Source organism: Sceloporus occidentalis, unplaced genomic scaffold, assembly GCF_023333645.1.
Source record: "Sceloporus occidentalis isolate IW3139 unplaced genomic scaffold, rSceOcc1.0.p SCAF_2, whole genome shotgun sequence".
Classification (NCBI taxonomy): Eukaryota; Metazoa; Chordata; class Lepidosauria; order Squamata; family Phrynosomatidae; genus Sceloporus; species Sceloporus occidentalis.
Window position 1 is genome coordinate 79,378,699 of NW_028316982.1, and position 22,105 is coordinate 79,400,803.

At 39.0% G+C, this 22,105-nt stretch overlaps 1 protein-coding gene across 2 annotated transcripts in view; it reads right to left on the reverse strand.

Annotated features, from left to right (window-relative positions):
• Nucleotides 1–22,105, reverse strand: part of CHST15 (carbohydrate sulfotransferase 15) — a 92,572-nt gene that overhangs the window by 14,941 nt on the left and 55,526 nt on the right. Inside the window, exons 1-4 of one of the 2 annotated variants that reach the window (XM_089510100.1) lie at nucleotides 13,874–13,971; nucleotides 10,793–11,852; nucleotides 8,427–8,766; nucleotides 4,423–4,563 (exon numbers count right to left, since the gene is read on the reverse strand). In XM_089510100.1, coding sequence (XP_089366226.1) covers nucleotides 4,423–4,563; nucleotides 8,427–8,766; nucleotides 10,793–11,335 — 1,024 coding nt within the window. In that variant the 5' untranslated portion in view covers nucleotides 11,336–11,852; nucleotides 13,874–13,971. Of the gene's footprint in view, nucleotides 1–4,422; nucleotides 4,564–8,426; nucleotides 8,767–10,792; nucleotides 11,853–13,873; nucleotides 13,972–22,105 lie in introns of those variants that run through there. The other variant, XM_089510099.1, reaches the window with a different exon arrangement.

Consider the following 22,105-nt stretch of genomic DNA (forward strand, 5'->3'; position numbering starts at 1 on the left):
TTACTGCACAATACACTCCTGCAACCCAGCACCTAAAGTCTGTGTTTAGAGAATGAAAGAGAAAATAGGGTTTGGGTAGTGTAAAAAGACTGTGTAAAAAGGAGTACTATCAAATGTACATTTCACTAGGTTCCTAAGTGCTCACATGTATACATTCTACTTTTTTTAAAAAATGTCCTTAGTCCTAAATATATTTATTGAAAAGTAAGCCGCACTAAACTTAACAAGACTATATTACACTACTCTGTTGCATAAGCTTGTTTAGAACTACACTGCTTGATTACCTTTCCTGTTCTTGGAGGAATATTCCCTTAAACTTGGTTCAGAACAGACAGGGAGGAAAAAGCAGTTCGAAATCCTGCTGTCCATATGGCTTGCTCTCAAGGCAGGCCAAATACACACCCCGACAGCACAACATGACATCAAGCCGCACTACTGGGTATTTTGTTGTTGCCGCCTCCCCACCATCCATGCACACCATTACACAAACATACCACCTGTGACCTCCAAGTACCTCCCACATCTACCCAGATGCCATCTCACTGCATGGCTGCTCCTTTGATTGGCCACACAGTCACACATGCGATGCTGCATTGGTGCTTGAGTGATACAATGGTAAAGCACAGTCATGGAGGCACCCAGTACATGCCCTCTTCACCCCCATTCACCTCATGCAACCCTATTGGACTGTCTAGTTTGTGGTAATTAAATCTATTGGAGTTGTTGCACTTCCATTTTTTTTGCTTTGCTGTAGCCCCACACTGGCACTGGTCTGCTTATATACAGGAATAAAAATGCACATTTTCCATGCTAAGCTGGAGTATCTCGGCTTCTTTTTGCTTCAGTTTTTAGCCTCGGAACATGGGTTTTTTTCAGTTTCCACCTACATTGGAGGTGTGTGTCATATCAACTCCTTATTTTGTCCAACTGTTTCACCCCTTTACTTTTTTTATTCATCAGCATGAATGAGATGCAGCCCTCTTTACATCCACTATATAAAATTATCAGATATGGATGTACATGTTACAATAAACTGTCTATGCCCCTTTTCTGGGTGTATCCCAAAGACTCTAAATCCTAAATTCTCTAATCTTTGAGACAAACTATAATAATGGAAATTCTCATGCTGCCAACTTCTTTCTTTCTTTCTTTCTTTCTTCCTTTCTTTCTTTGTTCACCAAAATCCCCATAATGGACACCATGGCACTCATCTGACAATTTTTTAATAATAATAATAATAATAATAATAATAATAATAATAATAATTTATTTATATACCGCTTTTCCAAAACTGATCAAAGCGGTGCACAACAAAGAATACAAAATACAATAATCAAAAATAACAACACGATATATACATAACATTAAAACTTGACAATAAAAATTAAATCGCAATTTAAAACCATAAAAACCATATCAAAGCCAGCTGAGTTGATAATCAGTGGTACAAGATACATATCTTGTAAGACATCACAGCCCTGTTTGAACATTGCTTCATCAAAAGCTACTTCCAGTAGGGCAATGGATGAGCAGAGAGATGGGATAGTCATGGGAAGCCCTCTGAGCCCCAAAATGGCAAACTTTCACATGGAACACTTTGAAAAGCAAGCCCTGGAATCAGCACCAAAAAAAGCCCATAACATGGCTCTGATATGTGAATGACACTTTCACCACCATTAAACAGTGGGTTTTTATTGCTTAGTAGTAGCAACTGGTCTATGACCACTGCTGTCCACTAACTCCTCGAAGATGCTAGTATTTTGGATAATGCAGCCCAAAATACTGTTCTTAATTATTTCAGGATCTCCATAACCACATCACAATTCTGTTTATGTGAAGGAAGCCATATTCAGTTCTTGATAAATTAACCACTCTTGCATTTACAGCACAATCCAAAATATAGCAATTTTTTTCCCACAGAAAAGCATATAATATATGATTAAACTGCCTGTTTTCACTGGAGAATGGTTGTAGACTGTCCTTATCCTGAGATTAATGGAATAAAATCATGTTGTGCTTACAAAAAACATTCTGGTGAATTTATCATAATAATGATCATAAATAAATAAATCTTGTCTAGAATGCCTGGAGCTGCTAACACAGTATCTTGTGCAGCACTTCTGAAACCTCCATGCCTTCTTCTGGCAATATAATTATAACCCAATAACTATAAAATTTAGAGTTGTTTTTAGTTAGAAAATTGCACTGCCTGATAAAGTTAGAGAGATGTTTATAGTTTTAATTATATATCTCCTTTTTAATCATCTAAGGTTTAATAACACTGCTCCCTAAGCGAATCTCTGATTTTCATATATCCTATGCATGCATTCTCAACTAAATTGTATTTTTAACAAGGTAATAAAAAAGTTTAATATAATAGCCATATTAATTCAAGGGTTTTTTTTTTCTTCCCTGAAAACTTGATGAGGAAAAGCCAAAATAAACTTTTCTTTAACAGAAATGTATCCCCTGGAAAGTCATTGCAACAGAAGCCTCTAAAAAACCCCGAAATACTCTGGCAATCTGAATTAATATTCAGACCAAAAAAGGAAAAAAAAAAAACGGGCATAATAGTTGATCATGTAGAGACCAGTTAGTCTTTTGATTCACATCAACCCAATTTAGGACTAATACATTCTTAATTTAGAAAGGAGGACAGACCATGTCAGAAGCTGTCTCCTAGGCGTGTTATAGACCGCCCATTTGGGGCGGGCTGGACCCGCCCCTTTCACCGGAGTATCGGGGCCTCAGCGGCCAGAACGGCAGCTGCTGAGGCCCCGATCCACCCCTTTTCAGGCTGCGGGGAAGCAGCAAAACGCCGCTTCCCCGCAGCCTGAAAAGGGGTGTCCCTGGGGCTTCAAGCCTCAAGGACAACCCGTGGCGGCGGGGAGAAGAGAAAGGGGCCGCTTGGCCCCTTTCTCTTTTAGTCCGCTGGGTGCAGCCGTCTGAAGGCTGCGCCCAGCGGACTAAACCAGGAAGGAGCTCCGAAACGGAGCTCCTTCCTGCTCCGTGTTCAGGGCGCACTAAGCGCCCTGGCACGGAGCAAGGACGTCACGTCCGCGCCGCCCCGTATAGAGGCGGCACGGCCGTGACGTCCTCACGGCAGCGGCCGTATGGAAGGGCCGCCGCCGTTTAATGCATGACGAGCATGCACTAGGGTTAGGGCGGTGCAGAAGCACCGCCCTTTTGTAACCCTAGTGCGTGCTCGTCACGCACTAAAGTGCCGGTCTGTAACCGGCCCTAGATTACTAAAACTCTCTTATAATTTCTTCTTATCTTAGGTGGATCATACATTGCTTTCTGGAAGAACTAATGGGGCCCCTGAAGAACTAATGGGGCGCATGTCCATGGCACGCACATGCCACCGCATCGCCACGCACCATGGGCATGAGCTTAATTAGTTCCTATGGGGCTTCAGCATACGCTGTTTTCCCCTTATGCGGAGGGATCTGGAACGGATCCCCGCGTAAGGGGAGGGCGCACTGTATAAATTTAATTTTGTTAGTTGTTTATGTCACAACTATTACCATTACATTCAGTGAAATATAGGAATTACGATTTATAAGTAAATTAGTACAAAAACATTACTAAAGATTCTGCATGGTTTGGTACAGGAGAAGGTCAATGGGGGGGGGGGGTGACACCATACGTTACTGCACTGGGTGAGGCCAACTCTACTGATGCCACTGTGATGCCTCTGCCACAAGGCTAACTTAGGCAAGAGACTTTTCAGTCACTACTCAGCTAACTACCTGGCTGCTGCTCCCAGGATTATACAGATGACTGGGTGGCAAAGGAAGCAGCAGCTAATATTGGTTGTTTTGAATGTGCAGTAGAACGGTAAACCTAATATCAAGAAATATGTGTTGAGGGGTGCTAGGGTTGAGACTCAAAGGGGCAGTAGCCCAAAAATGTTTGGGAACCCCTGATATAGAGTGTTGTTCTTCCATTGCTTTTTCAATGTGTTCATCAATCATGAACAACAGGTACATTTTTGGACTGAATCTATTCTTCTTAAAACAACTAGCTACATCTGCCCTCCATTTTGTCAATAGAAATTGTTCTGCAAAAATACTATTACCTTATTCATATTTTTAGCACAAATGTAGCTTGCGCTGTTGACAGATAACAATGAACTCTTTTCCTAATTTATGTGTTTATATGCCTTCCAGTCATCTGTCCAGTCATCCATCAACTTATTGTGACCCCATGAATTTCATAGGGTTTTCTTAGGCAGAGAATAGTCAGGGGTGGTTTTGCCAGCTCTTTCCTCTGAAATATAACATGTAGCACCTGATATTTGTTGGTGGTTTCCCATTCAAGTGCTAACTAGGGTTGACCTTGCTATCATGATACAGATAACTAGAACTGTTGATACAATAATACCAATACTATATAACCCACAAACAACAGTTTTCATACCAATGATGATGTTGCTCATTTTGTCATTCCCATTGTCTCCCTGAAGCACATTCTGAATCTGATGAGCAGCCAAGTCAAAAAGATCCAGGTAATCTTCTACTGGGTAGCGGTCATGAAATCCATCCCTCAGACGAATGATCCCTGAAAATAAGAATAAGAAAGAAAAGTCTGAATACAAAGCTTAAGGGGAAGAATTCTGTTGATCTAAAATTTTGAAGAAGAAAAAAAAGACTTTTCAGAAATGTTAAAGAAGTGAAATAAACAATATGCAAAAACCCTAAATGTATGTGAAATTCAGGGTATTTAACTTAATGATAATGTTTATTTATAATGCCTTTTTTAACAAAGGGCAGAACATCAGACATATATAATCAAGACTGAAACAATAAAACAAATTAAAATATATTAAAATACTAAAATATTAGTATTAAAATATTAAAGTATTAAAGCATTAATACTAAAATATCCAAAGAATATATAAATTCAAAAATGCAAACTATTATTTTGCCATTTTATGTAAGGGACACCGTTTTACTATGCTGCTGTATTTAATAGACATGTATAGATTTTGGTATCCACAAGGGGTCCTGGAACCAAACCACAGCAGATACCAAGGGCCCAATGAAATATACTAATGCACTAAAAACCTATATACCATCACACAATGAATATTCATATGGTGCACGAATGATGAAACAGAAAACTGTTACATGTGAGCATGATAATAATATATATTTTTAGTATATCATTCAGAGCAGGGCTTGCTAAATCTTGTTAAACCATACTTCTGACACCATGGTTATAGATTCCTCCTTGGTAGTTTTGCAAGGAAACTCATAGGAGATTATCATACAGAGGCTTACCATCCTTAAAATGTGGCTAGATTGTCCCTAAAGTGCAAGGGTGTTATTGCCAGTCGTGCTTGTCTCCCGTGATGAAATCGTCATGGAGACATCCCATCATTAAGGCATTCATGGAGCTGGCATTTCTCTGCATAACAGAAATTCCCATTCTGCAGATAAATGATGGCTCCGTGAATGCTTTAATGACGGGATGCCTCCGTGACACTTTCATCACGGGAGACAAGCACGACCAGTGATCACAGCCTTGCATTTTAGGGATGATCTATCCATGTTTTAAGGTTGGTAAGCCTCCGTGTGATAGTCTCCTCACTGATGTGTCAAACTTTAGCAAAAGGAACGCAAGAACAGTTAAATAAAAACATTGAAAAAATACATTGCAGAATGCTAGTAACATAACAACAGAGAGAACAGCCAATAAATGTTATATTGGAAGATTCTATTAAATCTTTATTGTAAGACCTTTATTTGAATCTTTACTAGGAGATTCCAATAAAAATATTTACTGGTAGATTCCAGTAAAAGGGAAGAATTTCATTCTGGTGGATGGTTATTTTATTAGGCAGAAAAATGTAAGCAAGTTATAATCTACATCCTTTGGAAGTTACTCTTTTGGATTACAGCTCCCAGAACCCCATAGTCAGCATGGCTACTAGCTGAAGAATTGTAAGAGATGTAGAACAAACAAACAAACCCTTTTTCAAACACTGTTTTGAATGGATTTCTTAATTCTTCCTTCTCCCTTCTTTTTGAACCATGATGGGGTGGTCTTTGTATTGCTTTCAGTTGGAAAGCAATATGAAGCATCTTCCCTTAGAGAGAAGTAATGATGTTATCTCTATATCACAAAGTGGGCTAGTGCAAGCAGAGCAAAGAAAAAAAATCAAGGACAGCATGTCTTGGAAATTAGTTAGTTGTTTCCAGGTTCTGTAGGATGCTCTGCTGTGTTAGAACTGCAAACTAACAGCAAAATCCCAAACAGATTGGAAGCAAACTCCCATATAATATGGCACTGAATCTTGCAGAATGAATCAAACAGAAGCCCTGGAAAAAGTGGAGAATTAACATGTCTCTGAAGAATGTCTGAAAGAATTATATGCAAAACACAAAGACACAAATGAAAGCTCTGCATTTCCAGATAGACAACAAAACACTAATAATGAAGAAACAAAGTGCTATTATAGCACTAAGTAAGTTCAATTCTTAAATGAATCTGTGCTTTATTCATGCCACATAGTTCTATAGAGTGTTTCTATTCTGCTAATATAAGTCAAGCATTTAGTTGAAATAGTTCAGCTTTCCTGAATCCCTATGAATATTTTTGTGTATACCAAAATAAGATAGCTCCCTTCCATATGACAGATCCTTGATTAAGCATGACTGATTTATCTTCTAATAGATAGCACTGGTAAGGCTGGTTAGTGGGAATCAGTAAGTATTTTTTGCAAGTGTCTTATTATGTCTCTATCCTATTCACAACATACAGAATGTTTCCAGGCAACTTCTCATCCAGGTACTGACCAAGCCCATACTATCAGCTTGATCTACAATGCAACCATTATTTGTGCCTGGCCCCAAGAAACTGTCAACAAATCACATTTTATTTGACAGAAATATAAAAATTGTTTACAGGACAAAGTGCAGTGCTTAGGATAAATATGAGACAAAGAAAATACTGAGTAGCAGAAATGTGCTTGAAAGAACAATACATACTAATTAAAATCCCACTTAACTTAGTCCAGCCCTCTCCTACTGAGTTTTGTTACCTCACTGCCTTAAAATGTACAGGAATTCAGCCTGTACATTTTACAGTTTAGGACATTTCACCCTTCTTCAGTTCACTGGTTCTTGAAAAGTAATACCAAAAAAGAGTCAAGCTGGAAAAGCATAGGTTTCCTATTCCAAACTACTTTCTGTTGAGCCCTTTACTGAATAAAGAAGCACAGTTGTTATGAATTCCTTTCAGTGTTCTATTTATTGGAAGATAAGAGGGGGGAATGAACAACTGCCCATTGCAAAATATTATTCTACATAGTATAGGCCACAGTCTTTAAGGCCACCTATAGCAACAAATAGCCAAAAAACTGGTAATCAGATCTACAAATGCTCAGCTGTTCCCATGTGTCTCAAGACAAAAGTGAACAGAAACATTACTAATGCTGAATGCAGCACGAAGAGTAATAGTTGTCCTGTAACAGTGAGCTATTACTCTTCGTGCTGCCTTAGTATCTTCAGCATTAGTAATGTTTCTGTTCACAATTAAAACAACTGCTTCAAAATCTCAAAATTTTAAGCTTGAAGCTTTTGAAGGAAAACAATAACATTCTGTTTTCCCAGGCCCTGAACCTCCTAAGGAAGCCACTGGAAGTATGATAGCAGAGGCAGAGTCAGCATCAGACTCCTCAGGCCCAAAGATGCCAGATGCTGACACTTTTCCTAGTTTTAGACAATAACTGTAATTGCTTCCAATGCTCACTCCTGCCAAACTGGCAGTCAAGCAAGGAGGACATTAGATACTGTTGTCACTGTGTCCTTGAATGAGATTATCATCAGATGAGAACCAGCACTCAACTGTGCACACCGTTCAGATTAGAACAATGCAGACTGACAAATTCCATGATGCAAAATAATTGTCATGAAACTGTCACCTGCTCGCCTAGAGGAAATGTACACAACCTGTGCCAACTATGTGATGGCATCATTTATGTATGTACATTTTAGCCACAGGTCCAGTGCCAGGAATCTGTACTCTTTGGCAACTACCAGTATCCTTCAATCAACTGATAATGCCAGCTACAGATAACCAGACTCTAGCACTGTGCAAAAGAAAACTAGCAACTGATCATCATTGGAGTCTGGATGCCCAACATTAAAATCCCTCAAATCAGTGTCTCTGGGGCCCTCCAGAGATGTGCTACAAAAAGGCACATTAGTTCAAAAAGAACATTAGTTCAAATGGTGTATCCCAGGTATCCTGCAAGAGATCCACACAATAAGACTTCATATCTCTATTTCCAGCATTATATTTATTGTCTCCTGAGTATCCAGAAACTTCAGAACTAAAGAGATACTGCTTCCTAAGGAAGAAGAAGCATCTATTTCTGCAAATACTACTCTGAAATATCAAACCAGGTATTTACTCACCAAACCGTTTCCTTGTCCACCAGTGGGGTTCTTTAATTGCTGAAAATCTCACATCAGGATGTAACCTGAGCCTGTCATAAAGATCTGTTGTTCCACACTTTGGCTGGCCTATGATGTAAAAATGGGGAAGGCAGCGAAGCCGATAGTGCTTGTCCTTGTAATGATACAAATGATTCCAGAATACCTTCCTAAGGTAATCAAATATTGTCCGAAAACGCTTGGAATATAATGCGTAGGAGTTTGTAGCATAAGGATTTCTGGTAGTGTTTCCTTGATATTCTTCATACCAGCAAGGATTCTTGCTGTTTGGAAGAAACTTGTTAGGAATTACTGAGAACATCTGCAACACAAAGAAGTAAAGCTTTAGTTAATGTTGTAAACAAAAATTATGGTAGCATATTCAGTTATAATAATTCCATTCTTTACACATTCCAATAATGTTAATGCTTAGGTGCCCTATTTTTTAATTTATTTAGGTATTTATACCCCGCCCTTCAGCCCTAATGGCTCTCAGAGCAGCTTACAATTATTGTTTTTAATCAGACAGTTCCCTGCCCTCAGGCTTACAATCTAAAAGACACGAGAGAAGGGAATGGTGGAGGGAAAGGGGATGAGGTCCAGTGGTTCTTCTCTCTTTCTGAGGCCTGGACCAAGGCAGATGGATTGGAAGGAGGGGTCTTCCTTCTTCCAGGCTAGTCCTGATGGAGCTGGACCTGCCTGGTGAACTTGCTCTCAGGCCGGCAGATGGCAGTTATGGAGGGCGGAGTCTCCTTCCTTCAGGCTAGTCCTGATGGAGCTGGACCTGCCTGGTGAACTCCCTCTCAGGCCGGCAGATGGCAGTTATGGAGAGCGGAGTCTCCTTCCTTCAGGCTAGTCCTGATGGAGCTGGACCTACCTGGTGAACTCCCTCTCAGACCGGCGAATGGCAGTTATGGAGGGTGGAAGTCTCCTTCCTTCAGGCTACATTGCTACTCACTTACAGGGGCAGCAAGGTGTACTCTAGCTTTTAAACAAACCCACACACAAATGATTATCTAGGCTGAATCCTACAATTATTTAATCTTTCATATAATAAGTAAATTTCCAGATATTACTTTTTAGAGCAGATGTAATTTTCTTCATTTTTACAAAGGAAAAGAATTAGACAAGGGTCTTTGCCGACACTTCTGCATGACATTCACTCTACAATGCAGATATTATATTTGTAACCCTGATTAGCTTTCCACACACTCACAAGTTTCTAGTAACTCTCTGTATTGCATAGCACCTACAGACTCCTACTGACAAGTCATCACATAAGCATTGCCAATGGAAGAACTAGATTAGACTTAATAAAGCACCCTTACAGGCTCACTCATTTTATAGCATAAATAAATGAATAAATAAATTTCCAGGGGTAAGAGATAGCTCTTTTTTCTGTATATCCATTAAGTTGCGAGTTTCATGTTTGGAGTTGCTGTCTTATTATGTATATATTTAACAGAAAGCAACCCCCCTTCTTTTATTTTGTTGTTGTCGTTGTGTGTTGGGGTTTTTAAATTGTAATTTTTAATTGTTTGATGTTTTAATTATACTGTTGGAATCCGCTTTGATTCCTTTGTGAAAAAGCGGAATACAAATTATTATTATTATTATTATTATTATTATTATTATTATTATTATTTCTGACTTATGGCAAATCTATTATGGGGTTTTCTCTGCAAGATTTGTTCAGTGGAGGGTTGCCATTCTTTTACTGCCACACCTTAAACTGTTTGTGATCATGAACTTCCTACAACTCACATGTTAGAGAATATCTAGCTCTCCAGATGCTGTTAGAATGCAATTCAGCTTGACGCAGAATAACTAACAGCAAGGGATGATAGATGCTAAAGTCTAAAAATATCTGGAGAACCACCCAAACCCTCCCCATATAGTCAGACCAAAGGGGCACTTGTTCATATATATGTTCAATCACATCTACTAAAATCATAACCCACTGCTCTAATCTATCTAACCAACCATCTAAATCGTGGACTCCAATCCTCTCATAAACCAAGAAAAGAAGCAGAATAAATTAAGGTAGTCTTATATAGGCTGCAATGTGTCCTGAAACTATACTAGTATAAAACCTAGTGAGGCATTGTATACATGTTCTTCTTCCTTGTTCTTCCTCGGCAGTACACACTATGCAGTATCTAGAGTATAAAAAATCAAGGCCACCTGACTGTCAAACAGCAATGACCATTTAAAGTGAAAATGATCCCTGGGCAATAACCCAGAGCATGCTGATTTAAAATGATAGCACTGGGGATTATCTACCACAATTGTTTAGTCCAGCAATCCTCAATAGAACAAAAATGTGTCCCATGTTTATATATACTCACATGCATTTCTTGTTTCTTCAGATCTTCCACATCTGGAAGTTGTCTGGTTATGAATTCAATGTTTGAATTAATAGTATCAATAATTATTTTAATGCTTGGATAATCCTTTGCATATGAAATATTCATTTTAGACATGTGGTAATGGTCTTTCATGTCACCAAGGCTCTCATTGTCCATTACATTTGAACTGCTGGTAAAAGTTCCATAATGGAGCACTGGCTGTATCAGTAAGATGCCACCTTTAGCTCCCGTCAGTATATATGATGCCATCACTAGCATCATTATTAATAATCCAAACATTAAGCTGCATAGCTTTCCTTTCTTCAAGCAAAACAGCCCAGGCCAGCTCTCACTGTGAACAGTCCTTACTTCCAAAACCGCAAGCAAGTTCATCTGTTTGCTATCCACGTGCAACAGAACTTTATTTTCTCCTCTGCATAGAGGATGTTTCTGGATATTGTGACTTGGTCCCTCACACCTGAAACACTGTTTATGCAAGTCATTTGGTAACAATGCTATACAACAATGAATGCAATGCCTCATATTAGTACCATTACAGCACTGGTGTAAGGAGGCATTTACAGCAGTCAGGCAGAAAACTCAAATGAATTTGAGTCATTTTCCACAATCAAACATTCTTGTATAATCTTCTTACAAGCTGTTGAAAGTTATACGTTGTTGTTTTTTAAAAAAATAAATAGGTGACTACTTAACCAAATATGGTAGCTTTCAAGAGATGTGTTATGCATAAAAATTGGATCAATAGTTGGGGAAGAGGTTAATAACAAAAAACCTACAGTGCTAACTCAGGTATTCCCCATTGAACAAAATGAAGAAAATGGGATTTTACTGTATTGAGTGAAAATAAACAAAAAGCAAAATAAGTCCATCATCCTTGGATTTCATTTAAAAAAAAAATAAAAATAAAAAATAGGTAGGTGAGAGAATATATTCCTTTGAGTTTTAAACAGTTTCCTTTATAATGCAAAATCTGAGATGGAGGAACTCTTTGGAAAGCTTCATCTTTTATCACACCACTTAGGAGGACTTGTTGTATAACCTAAAAGAAAACACATAAAGAAACAAGATAATGGTATCTATTGAGAAGACATATCAAATTGTTAATCACTGTACCAAACAGTTGACTACCAATAAACAAAATATTTGCACTGGTTGATAGATTTTTGCTAAACTAAGTATTAAAAATGTAGAAAGAAAACTGTAAATTAGGAAGAGGAATACAAGGCATCCTGAACAATTCTGAACAGCATGTTGAAGGACTGAACCCAATCAACTATTGATATCTTCTTCTAGTGACACCAAGCCACAGCATCCCCATTTTCTGAAGATAATTTTCTGAAAATCTGTGTGTGGAGATGAAATTTCTCTGGTTTTGAATGGCATCTGATGCACACTTTTGAGCCAAATTTGTTGAACCACACAGTTTAATTTTGTATCAGTGATTTTATTGCTATTGTTAGCTGGCTCAAGAATCCATGTGATTAAGAGTTAAGGAATGAAATTAGAGGCAAAGGCAGATAGCAAGGCATGAAATAGTTTTGCATGTGTCAATTATCAAATTCATTGGGGATCGCAGTAGACATGGCAGCAAGGATGAAATTAAGCAACTATCTGGAACAAAATAAGGCAACAGGACATTTTGGGGCTAGATGATTCTGCGGAATAAGAAAATGGTTCTGTGATCTCTGAAAAGATCATACAGGCAAATTTACAAGAAAAGAAAAATAGCAGCACATTGGCAACATTTAAAGAAAAAAACAAGAAGTATGTGTTTGGAGGACCCATTTAGAAACCAAAAGCAGTTGTTAAGGATTAAGGAATCTGTATTAACCATACCCTGGAGATTCTTGAAAATGCATCACACTCATAAATATGTGGGAATGTCATAGCTTACAAATCATGGAAAGATGAAATTAGTTTCTGTTTTTTCAGGACTTGTTTACCCATATTCATTATTAGCAATAGAGGGGTAATTAGTAACCACTTTAAAAAGAAGAAATACCTCTGGAGAGGCACTTATTGAAAGTCCATTCCTTTCCAGGTCGATAAAGTATATTCAGTCTCCCCTAGAAATACATCACATGGTTGCAGGTAAAAGCTAATATTGTGAAGACAGCATATTTCAAGAGGAAATGTGCTGTTTCAAGAGGCTTTACCTGAGTAGTACATTATCTGATCTAATGTAGTATATAGGAAAAGGCATCTAGGCATTCAAGGATCCACAATGTCTCTCTTTTTTAAAGCAGCTTCCACAGTAATAGGATTCTCATGACCTACAATGTTCACATAGCTAACTAAAGGGTTGGGGGGGGTGGGTGGGTCAGAAATTAAACTGATTACGGCTGAACGCCCAAGAGGAAGAGGAGTATTCTGGAGTATTAATATTAATGGAGTATTCTGATCTTGGTAGTTTCAATCTGTAAATCTTTTTCTTAACATCTTCTAACTCCTGGTCCACACAACTATTTTTCCCACTTTGAAACAAAGTCTGCTCCCATTGAAACTCCCAAACTGGGGATATATATTTGGAGACTGAGGACATTATGACTCCTGTAGATTCATGCTGCTATGGCTATTGCCATAAATTTCCACCCAACATGTCTCTTTTCTTTCCTATTTGAGTTAGAGTTCTGATTGAAGATGGGGTCAGGAAAGATTTTCCAAGAGTAGATCAAGGCTGAATCTTCCTCAGTTATCACAAAAAAGATTTCTGGCCCTTCTTGTGTCCCCACTGACGCTGTGTACCAGGACCATAGATTGCGGCCTAAACTATATTTTAAATTAATCTGTTTAGCAGAATCTATCTTTCAGTGGGACAGCAAAAACTTTAATATTTCAAGTATCTTCAAAATATTGTTTTCCCAGAAACACTTTTGGATAATCTTACATATTTGATTACATGAACATATCATACACACCAAATTATATCTGTGGCTGCACCTGAACTGCAGAAATAATGCATTTTGACATCACTGTAACTGCCATGACTCAGTGCTATACAATTCTGGGAATTGCAGTTTTGTGAGACATTTAGCCTTCCTTGGCCCAATCCCCACTTACCTCTTGATTCGAATCTTGAACCAATTCCTGGAACCGGTTCAGCAAACAGAACTTTGTTTGCACCGTTTTCAAGAATCGGGGCAGGAAGCGACAGCCGCAGCTCCCCATACCGGTAGGCCAGGGGTGGAGGAGAGGGCAAGGTAGAAGGAGAGAGGCAGGCTGGGTGGACGGAGGACTGAGGATGGAGCAGGCTTGGAGGTATGGCTGGGAGGCCAGGGAAGCCGCTGCCAGTGAAAACCAAGGTGGATTCGAATCCAATTCGAATCTGCCTGATTCCCACTTGGGCTGAATAGATTTATTTCTAAATAAATCAATTCAGTCCAAAAAACACCCCATTTTACCAGTGTCTTTTTGACACGGGTTAAATGGGTAAAAACCATGCCCCCCCTTTCCAAATTGCTTTAGAAATTCAAATTAAGTGGGAACCATGGTGGTTTAAATTGATTCATTTGGAATCACAATCTGGTTTAAACCATAGTGGGAACAAGGTGCTTATGACAGGGCTCTGGTACAACCAAACAACAGGTAGCAGGATTCCACAGCATTGAGCCATGGCAGTGGTGTCAAACTGCATTATTTCTGCAGTGTGGTAGCAGCTTGAGTTACAAGAAAAAAATGAACTCAGAAATCCCTCATACTACATTAAGAATAGCATTGTGACTGTATTCAACTAGATGTTGTTGCTACACCAAAGAAATAAATGGCTAATTTACTTACAAGGACTTTGGGGCGGATACAGACAAGTGGCTCCATGCCACCTTTTTTTGCCCCTCGTCTGTGCCGTGGCAGCTACATGGTGCCGCACCAGTACACTCACTAAAAAGGAGCCACTCTAGGCATCTTCTTTTCAGGGCATCATAATGGCACTCACGCACCATGACAATAACCCTTCCGGCAAGCACCGTTTGGGCACTCGGACGCCTGCATGTCATCATCACACACCCCGTGTGGACAGGGGTGTAGCAAAATGGCACACGGGTGCTGGAAGTAGGGCTGGGCACAGATGGACATCCAGCCCTATGGAGCCCTCAAATAGGCCGCAGGCCAGTGCAAAATGCCAGTCTGTTCTGGGCCTTTCTCCACCGATGAACAAAGCAAATCATCTTTAAAAATCAAAATTACTTTGCTGCTTTTTGGTCAAGTTGTATAGACTAAAATTCTTTAAGCCTTCCCAAAGCTGATTTCTTAAGGCTCAAAGAAAACTGTACACTCCTCAACTGCCCTACAGACTGCAAGGCAAATCATTTCCTGAACCTTGAAACCAAAGGAATTCTTCCATTCCTGAGCTTTTCTGATATACTACACTGAAATCCCCAGTCCAACATTAGCCAACATTTCTTTGTATGGTTTGTAAAGCCTTCTCTTGAGACTGCATTATTCAGACTGCAAAGAAGTTAGAAGAAAGCTGAGCCCCAAAGGAAATCAGTCAGAATTCAAAATAGTTCAGACACCATATTTTATTTGAACAACTGTGCTTATAGCTACTTGTGAGTTACATAAATTTTTTCAGGATATAATAGGATAAATATGAGACAAAGAGCTGCATGTATATAACCTGGATTCATAATTGGCACTGAAGATATATAAACATATGTCAGCTATGATTTTTCATATCTAGTACACACTGGTGGCAGTTATAAGATATAAAACTTGATAGAGCAGGGTCTCCTCACAAGACATTAACGAATATGCTGCATTTATTAAATGTGTCTATAAACTAATAACACTGAGGCTCCTTATAAAAACTAACCAAAATTTAATAGGTCTCCATTCACACTGTGTGATCACAAAATGCTCATAATTAAATGAGGAAATGACAAAAAGTGAAATGGGATGTGTGTTTACAAATACACAGAACTCTGCAGACTGAGAAAAGAACTTTAGAAATCTTTTTTGTTTTTAAAAGAAATTCTCAATAAGGATACAATAAGCATAAATTAAAATTACTGTATATACAGTACTCATGTGCAAGTCGACCTCATGTATACGTTGAGGGAAGGTTTCAGGGTCAAAATCGTGGATTTTGATATGACCGGTGGATAAATTGAGGGTAAAACTTAGCGGGCTATAACAAAGGATGTAAAGGGAAAAACATCACTTCCATTCCTCCTTCTCTGGACCTCTCCTGACCACCCAACACCACTTCCCAGGTGCCGGAGGAGAGGTTTTAACATTGGGTTAGGGAGGAAAGGAAGTGGAATTAAATGGGGTGTTTCTTTGACGCAAAGAGAAGGCTTTCAAATCAATCTGGGAAGGGAAAGAAGAGAGGCTAAAAGGGATTTCTTTGATGGGAAGAGAAGGCTTTCAAATCAGAATGGGAAGCTCTTTCTCTCTCTCTCTCACACACACACACACACACAAAAACTCCTGCCTCAAGGTATGAAGAGTGGGGCATCAGACGGTGCTTGTTTCAGGACCTTTCTAAGCAGCATTGGTGTACTGACCCTGTATATAAGTTGACCCAGGGTTTTAGGGTCAATTTTGGGGCATACATTTATCAACTTACAGTCAAGTATATACGGTATATATACTTTTCTATAAAGAATAGGGAAACTCTTGGAAATGAGTTAATCAATATTTCAGTAGGATTATTCATACTAGCAAAACGTAAAAATTGCTGGATTTTACTGGCACCAAGTGGATTTGTACTAAGAGAAGTGAAGAAAAGGGGAAGAGAAAGAAAATAAGAAGTGTTCATAATGAATGTATAATGTGATTGTAAACAGTCTAAATAGGCAAGGTAATGTAAACAAACCTGAAAAATTCTTGCGATAGCGATTTACAAGGGCTAATGTGACAGACCATAGCTTCTGAAACAGTATTAGGAAATTATACTGTTGTGTTTTTAAATACATGAAAATAAGTTTTTACCCCTTATAAATGAACTATTATCATAAAACCCAGTGCAAACATTCATTTAAACAGTTAGTTTAGAAGTTATGTAACAGCTCCTTTAAAAATTGGACCACATGATGTGTGAGAATATATCACTTGTATTTCTAAAGTTAAAGTTCATGTTAAAGCAAATAAACTTTGATACCAATCTCTGCAGAAAACATTAATGGCATAAGAGTCTTACCCAGACTTTTAATGCTTGTAGTGCAAAAAGACTCAGAAAGTTTTAGATAGGAACTTTCCTGAACAAAGATTATTCATACTAAAGGCTGCATACTCTAGGTTGGTGCTTCTCATGCTATATGATGTGAGGGGTTAGAAATTTCTCCTTGCAACATGACTGGGACCAGTACCATATTTGTGCTGTGACTGTTTCATTCCTCCCTGGAAGTTCATTGTTGACTGGCAGCCAATGGCTTGCAGATTGTCACCAGACCACAGCGCCCCATTTTGATAAGTACCAGTCTAGGATATTCACATATTGCGGTCAGCAGATGTAGTCTGTATATGGAATAGGTGTAATAGGTGTGTGTAATAGGTGGTTTACACTCTGTGTAACAATTAACAGTCTGTGTACATGTTATTCATAGCTGGAACCATTTTATTCAAATACTGTGCAATGTGAATGCTGCTCCAGGGCTCATCCTGCCATTCTATGGCCTCAAAGCTGCTGCTACATGAAGGCTGTGTTGGGGGTATTAAAGATAGCTCAACACCATCTTTAGTTTTGTCTTTTTCTCCACACACTCTTGCTCTCTTTGGTCTTATTTACTCCTCTCCTCAGTCTTACTTTCTCAGATTTTTCACTCTCTCTCAGAATTCCCTCTTTCACATATAAAATATTATCCTCAAAATATCCTATGGCAGCTCCTTAAGAACAAAGAAGGCTTGTGTCCCATGCAGGCTTTAGGGGCTATTTTTATAGCTTCTATAAAGTGAACATGTGCTCAAACAAATATACATGTATTAATTCTACCCAGGTAGAACACATTTGATCTGTACTCTAGATTTATCCCTGGCTACAACTCAGGAATAAACACATGCACAGAGATTATCACAAATGTTTGAAAATTTGTCCACACAATGTGAATACAAGTACAGTGGAATATGTGAACACTCCTTTAGTCAGTATGAGACCAACCCTTATATTTACATGGTATTCAAAAACCTAACATACACAGGAATTCTTCACTCCTAAGAACAGATAGTTTTCCAAGGCGGGTTATAGACCGCCAGAAAGTACGCGACGAGCGCGTACTAGGGTTAGGAAGGGCCGGTGCTTCCTCACCCCCCTAACCCTAGTAGACGCTCCGTGTGCAGAAAATGGTGGCGGCCGTTCCACATGGCCGCCTCCACACAAGGCGGCGTGGTTGTGACATATTGAGGCTGTGCCACGGCGCATAGTGCACCTTTTCTCCGGCTCCGGATGGAGTGCGATTTCCATGCTTCTTCCTCGGAGCGTCCGGGAGACACGCGGTGTGGCAGCTGCAGCTCCCGGACGCTGCAAGCGGTGGCAGCGGGAGAGCGCCGCTTCTCGGCGGTATGTAACCCGCCCAAGTTTCCCCTTCATCTGTTAAAAATTAATTCATGGCCAACTGTGACTGGATACACATCCGATCCCAAAAGAAGTTCAAACAGAGTATCCTAGTATTAGTACAAGAAGGAAAGTTCCCTCCATCCCGGTTATCAAGATTATTTCTCCAACATCAGATAATCCCCTGCTTCAGATCTTGTTTCGAAATGGGTTTTCAGAAAATCATGTACAGGCTTCCAAGATTTGACTTAACACATCACCAGCTGGCATCTTCTGTAAAGGGCAAAACTCCCTACTAGAAAAGGATCTTATGAGGGGGTCCTCAGTATCTGGTTAACCTTACACAGCTCTGTATCTTTTTCCATGTCTTCTTGTCAATGATCCCAAGTGTGCAGATACTTTATTATTAGTTTTTATTTGGATGCCAAAGTACTTATTCCCACAGTGGAAAATATGGGATTTGACATTGTCAGCATTAGACACTTTCATAGAAGTAATTTAAGGAAACTGTTAGCTGTGTTTTAAAATTTCTGCTTTATATTTCTTAGTTAAAATTGTAAGATTTATAGCCATTTTATTGTAGGCAAATTGATGATACAAAGATATTTGATTAACAGATGTCTAGGGTACTATATATTATGGCATCTTAGGTTTGGAAACACAAAGCCTCTAAATTGCAATGTGCTACAACTATCCTCAAGAGTTTGGAACAAAAGTTGGTTCCAAATGGCTCTGCAGATATACCCAGTAGAAAAATCTAACTAATATGATGCTGGCATATATTATTTTTATTTCACTATATGATACTGTGGTAAAAGTGTGCAGCAATGTTGTAAAGAAGTTACATATCTAATACAGTTTCCACTGTGAAATGCCATGGCACATTTCTGAGGATATGTCAAAAACTTAGTAGATTGGATCCAAAGATAGGATAGTGAAAGAGGAAGAGATAAACATAAATCCTGCAACCCCATATCCCACTAAGCCTCTAAAAACCCCTTCTGAGGGGTGAGAACTCTACCAGATGATGTGAGTTGTGTCATCGGGTGTGTAGGGGAAAACTAGTGTATCTTTACATCTTGTTGTGTGCCTTCAAACCATTTCCAACTTATGGTGACCCTAAGGCAAACCTATCACCATGCTTTCTTTGGCGGGATACAGACCGCTGCTTTGCGGCGGTCTCCTGCCGGCGCCATTTGCTCCGCACGGGAGCTGCAGCAGCCAAACCACACGGCTCCCGCGCGGAGCATAAAAGAAGCTCCATTTCGGAGCTTCTTTTTGCGGTGCCTTTATGATGTCGCAAGGCGCCGCTGGCGCATTCGCGACATCATAGGCGCCGCGACACGTCTGGACGCTATGCGTCCAGTACGTAAACATGGCAGCCCCATGTGGAAGGGGCGCCGCCATGTTGTACGTATTCTATACGTACTAGGGTTAGGGGGGTGCGGAATACGTACTATATGGCGGTTTGTATACCGCCATTGTAAGATTTTTTTGAAAAGAGATTTGCCTTTGCCTTCCACTGAGGCTGAGAGACCGTGACTTGTCCAAAGTCACCCTGTGGGTTTCCATGGCTCACTAGAGATTCGAAACTTGGTCTCCAGAGTTGTAGTTCAATGTTCAAACCACCAGACTACAATGGCTTTCTTTATGGGAATGGAGAGCTATTTTAAAAATTGGGAAGAGGAACTTTGTTATTTTTCTTGCCCTCATGATCATTCTTTATGATTATTCTTGCTGTGTCAAACTCCACCCCATTCAAGAGGGTTCCCAAACCCTGGAAGAAGCGGAGAGAAGGAAGCTCTCCATACCCTTTAACCATCACATGCTAGATCCAACCCAATATATTCCCTTCAAGGTTCAGAAATTTAAAATGATGTGATCATATATGATTTAGATGGCCAGAGACACTTGAATTTCAGTTGCACTGTTAATGCATATAGAACAGACAAATTCTAGGAGAATCTTGAATTACTGTATATACTTATGTCTAAGTCTAGAAATTTTAGTCAAAAAATTGACTCCAAAACCTGGGTTGATCTATCCACGGTTCAACTTAGTACTGTACTTTAAGTCTTATCAAAAAGAAAAAAGAAAAAAAAGGAGCCATTTCCTTCACAGTAGAGTAGCAAAAGGCAACAGCTTATGCTGTCTTGGGAGCAGCTAAAAGAAACACCAGCCTTGCCAGAAATTTTCAAGTTCTTTGGCATTATATTCTTTTTCCTTGTTCTTTACATTCTTTTTACATGCCTCTAAGTTTTACCCTCAGTTTATCCACGGGTCATTTCAAAATCCATAATTTTGACCCCCAAAACCTGCCCTCGATTTATAAATGAAGTTGACTTATAGTCAAGTATATATGGTATTCAATATCCTGATATTTGTAAATCCACCTGTTTAAAAGATTAAAATGGGATGGGAAGTTTCATACAAAACTATAATGCAATTTGGGTGTCATTAAGTTACTATAGTTTTAGAACAAAGGCCTGTAGACTATAGATGAAGTGCAGGAGAGAAAAATATGAGGAAGGAAGTATGGCAAATATTCACAAGATGCGTGAATAAGGATAATAGCTTCACCTCACTGCATCAATTTTTTATTATAAAAAGAAAGGAAGAGGGTGAGTGAGGTCCTGTAGTACCGTTAAGAGTGATTTATTTTTGCATAAGATTTCAGAAATGAGAGTCAACTTCCTCAGACTGCATGGAGGAAGACTTTTATAAACAATATATGAATTAGCACTTCATGATTGCTCAGCCTATATTCACTCCAGTAACCAATTAGACATTCTGGAAAGCCAGATATTAATACCACTTTTACCTCCCACATTAAATTATCACAGTTTGAGATTTATTTAACAGAACAATCATTGAACAAATTCCCAACCTGCCTAACCTATGATGAATGTACCTAAAAGAAGCCTTCCTTGCTGCCTTGAATTTCTTACATTAGTTTAAGGTGGACTACTGTATGTTCCTGTACATAAAAGTGGGGTTATAGCCAGCCCAGATGCTTCATTATTAATGCCCAAAGTGTTTACATGCACAACTGTAACCTCTAGTGATGATGATGACATGTGCCTATGAAGTTTCCTCACCAGCCACAAATCCCAAGAGGACATCAGGGAAAGACTAAGAATTCACAGAGACTGAGTGAAAGAGTGAGTCTTAAATTAGCTACGGAACCATCTTTTCCCCCAGTATGACACCATGTCTTCCCATTCTTTAAACAGAGAAAAGACTACAGATGTATAGGTATCCATTTTTAGCTTTTGTTTATCAGTCTGTGTAGCTAAATTTTTTTATTCATAAATAGTTCTAAAAATACAATATTTTTTTAAAAAGCGAGACTCATTCATTTTTACACATGAATTTTTTACACATGAAATAAAGAGATGTACTAAAGAACTGTGCTAAAAGGTCTTTTCAAATAAAAAGGTCTTTTTGTGGCATCAAAAAGACCTTGGGGGCAATCTAAGAGAGCATCTCTGGGGAAAAAATTTACAACTGGAGTGCCACAACAAAAAGCCCCCATCACCATTACTACTACTTCCAAAGGTAAGAGAAAACAGACTTCTGAAGCTGACCTAAACATGTAGTAAGCTTTTAGGCACATAGGAACTATGGCTTCAAAGGGCAAAAGCAGTACCTTGAGTGTGCTCAGAAATGGACCAAGAGCCAAATATTTGTTTCAAGACTGGCAAAAAGTGATCCATTTGCCCAGTTCCAAGCCCTACTTTAGTGGATGCAATAGACATCACCTCCATACCATAAAAACGATTTGTTATTAAAACCTCTGTCTT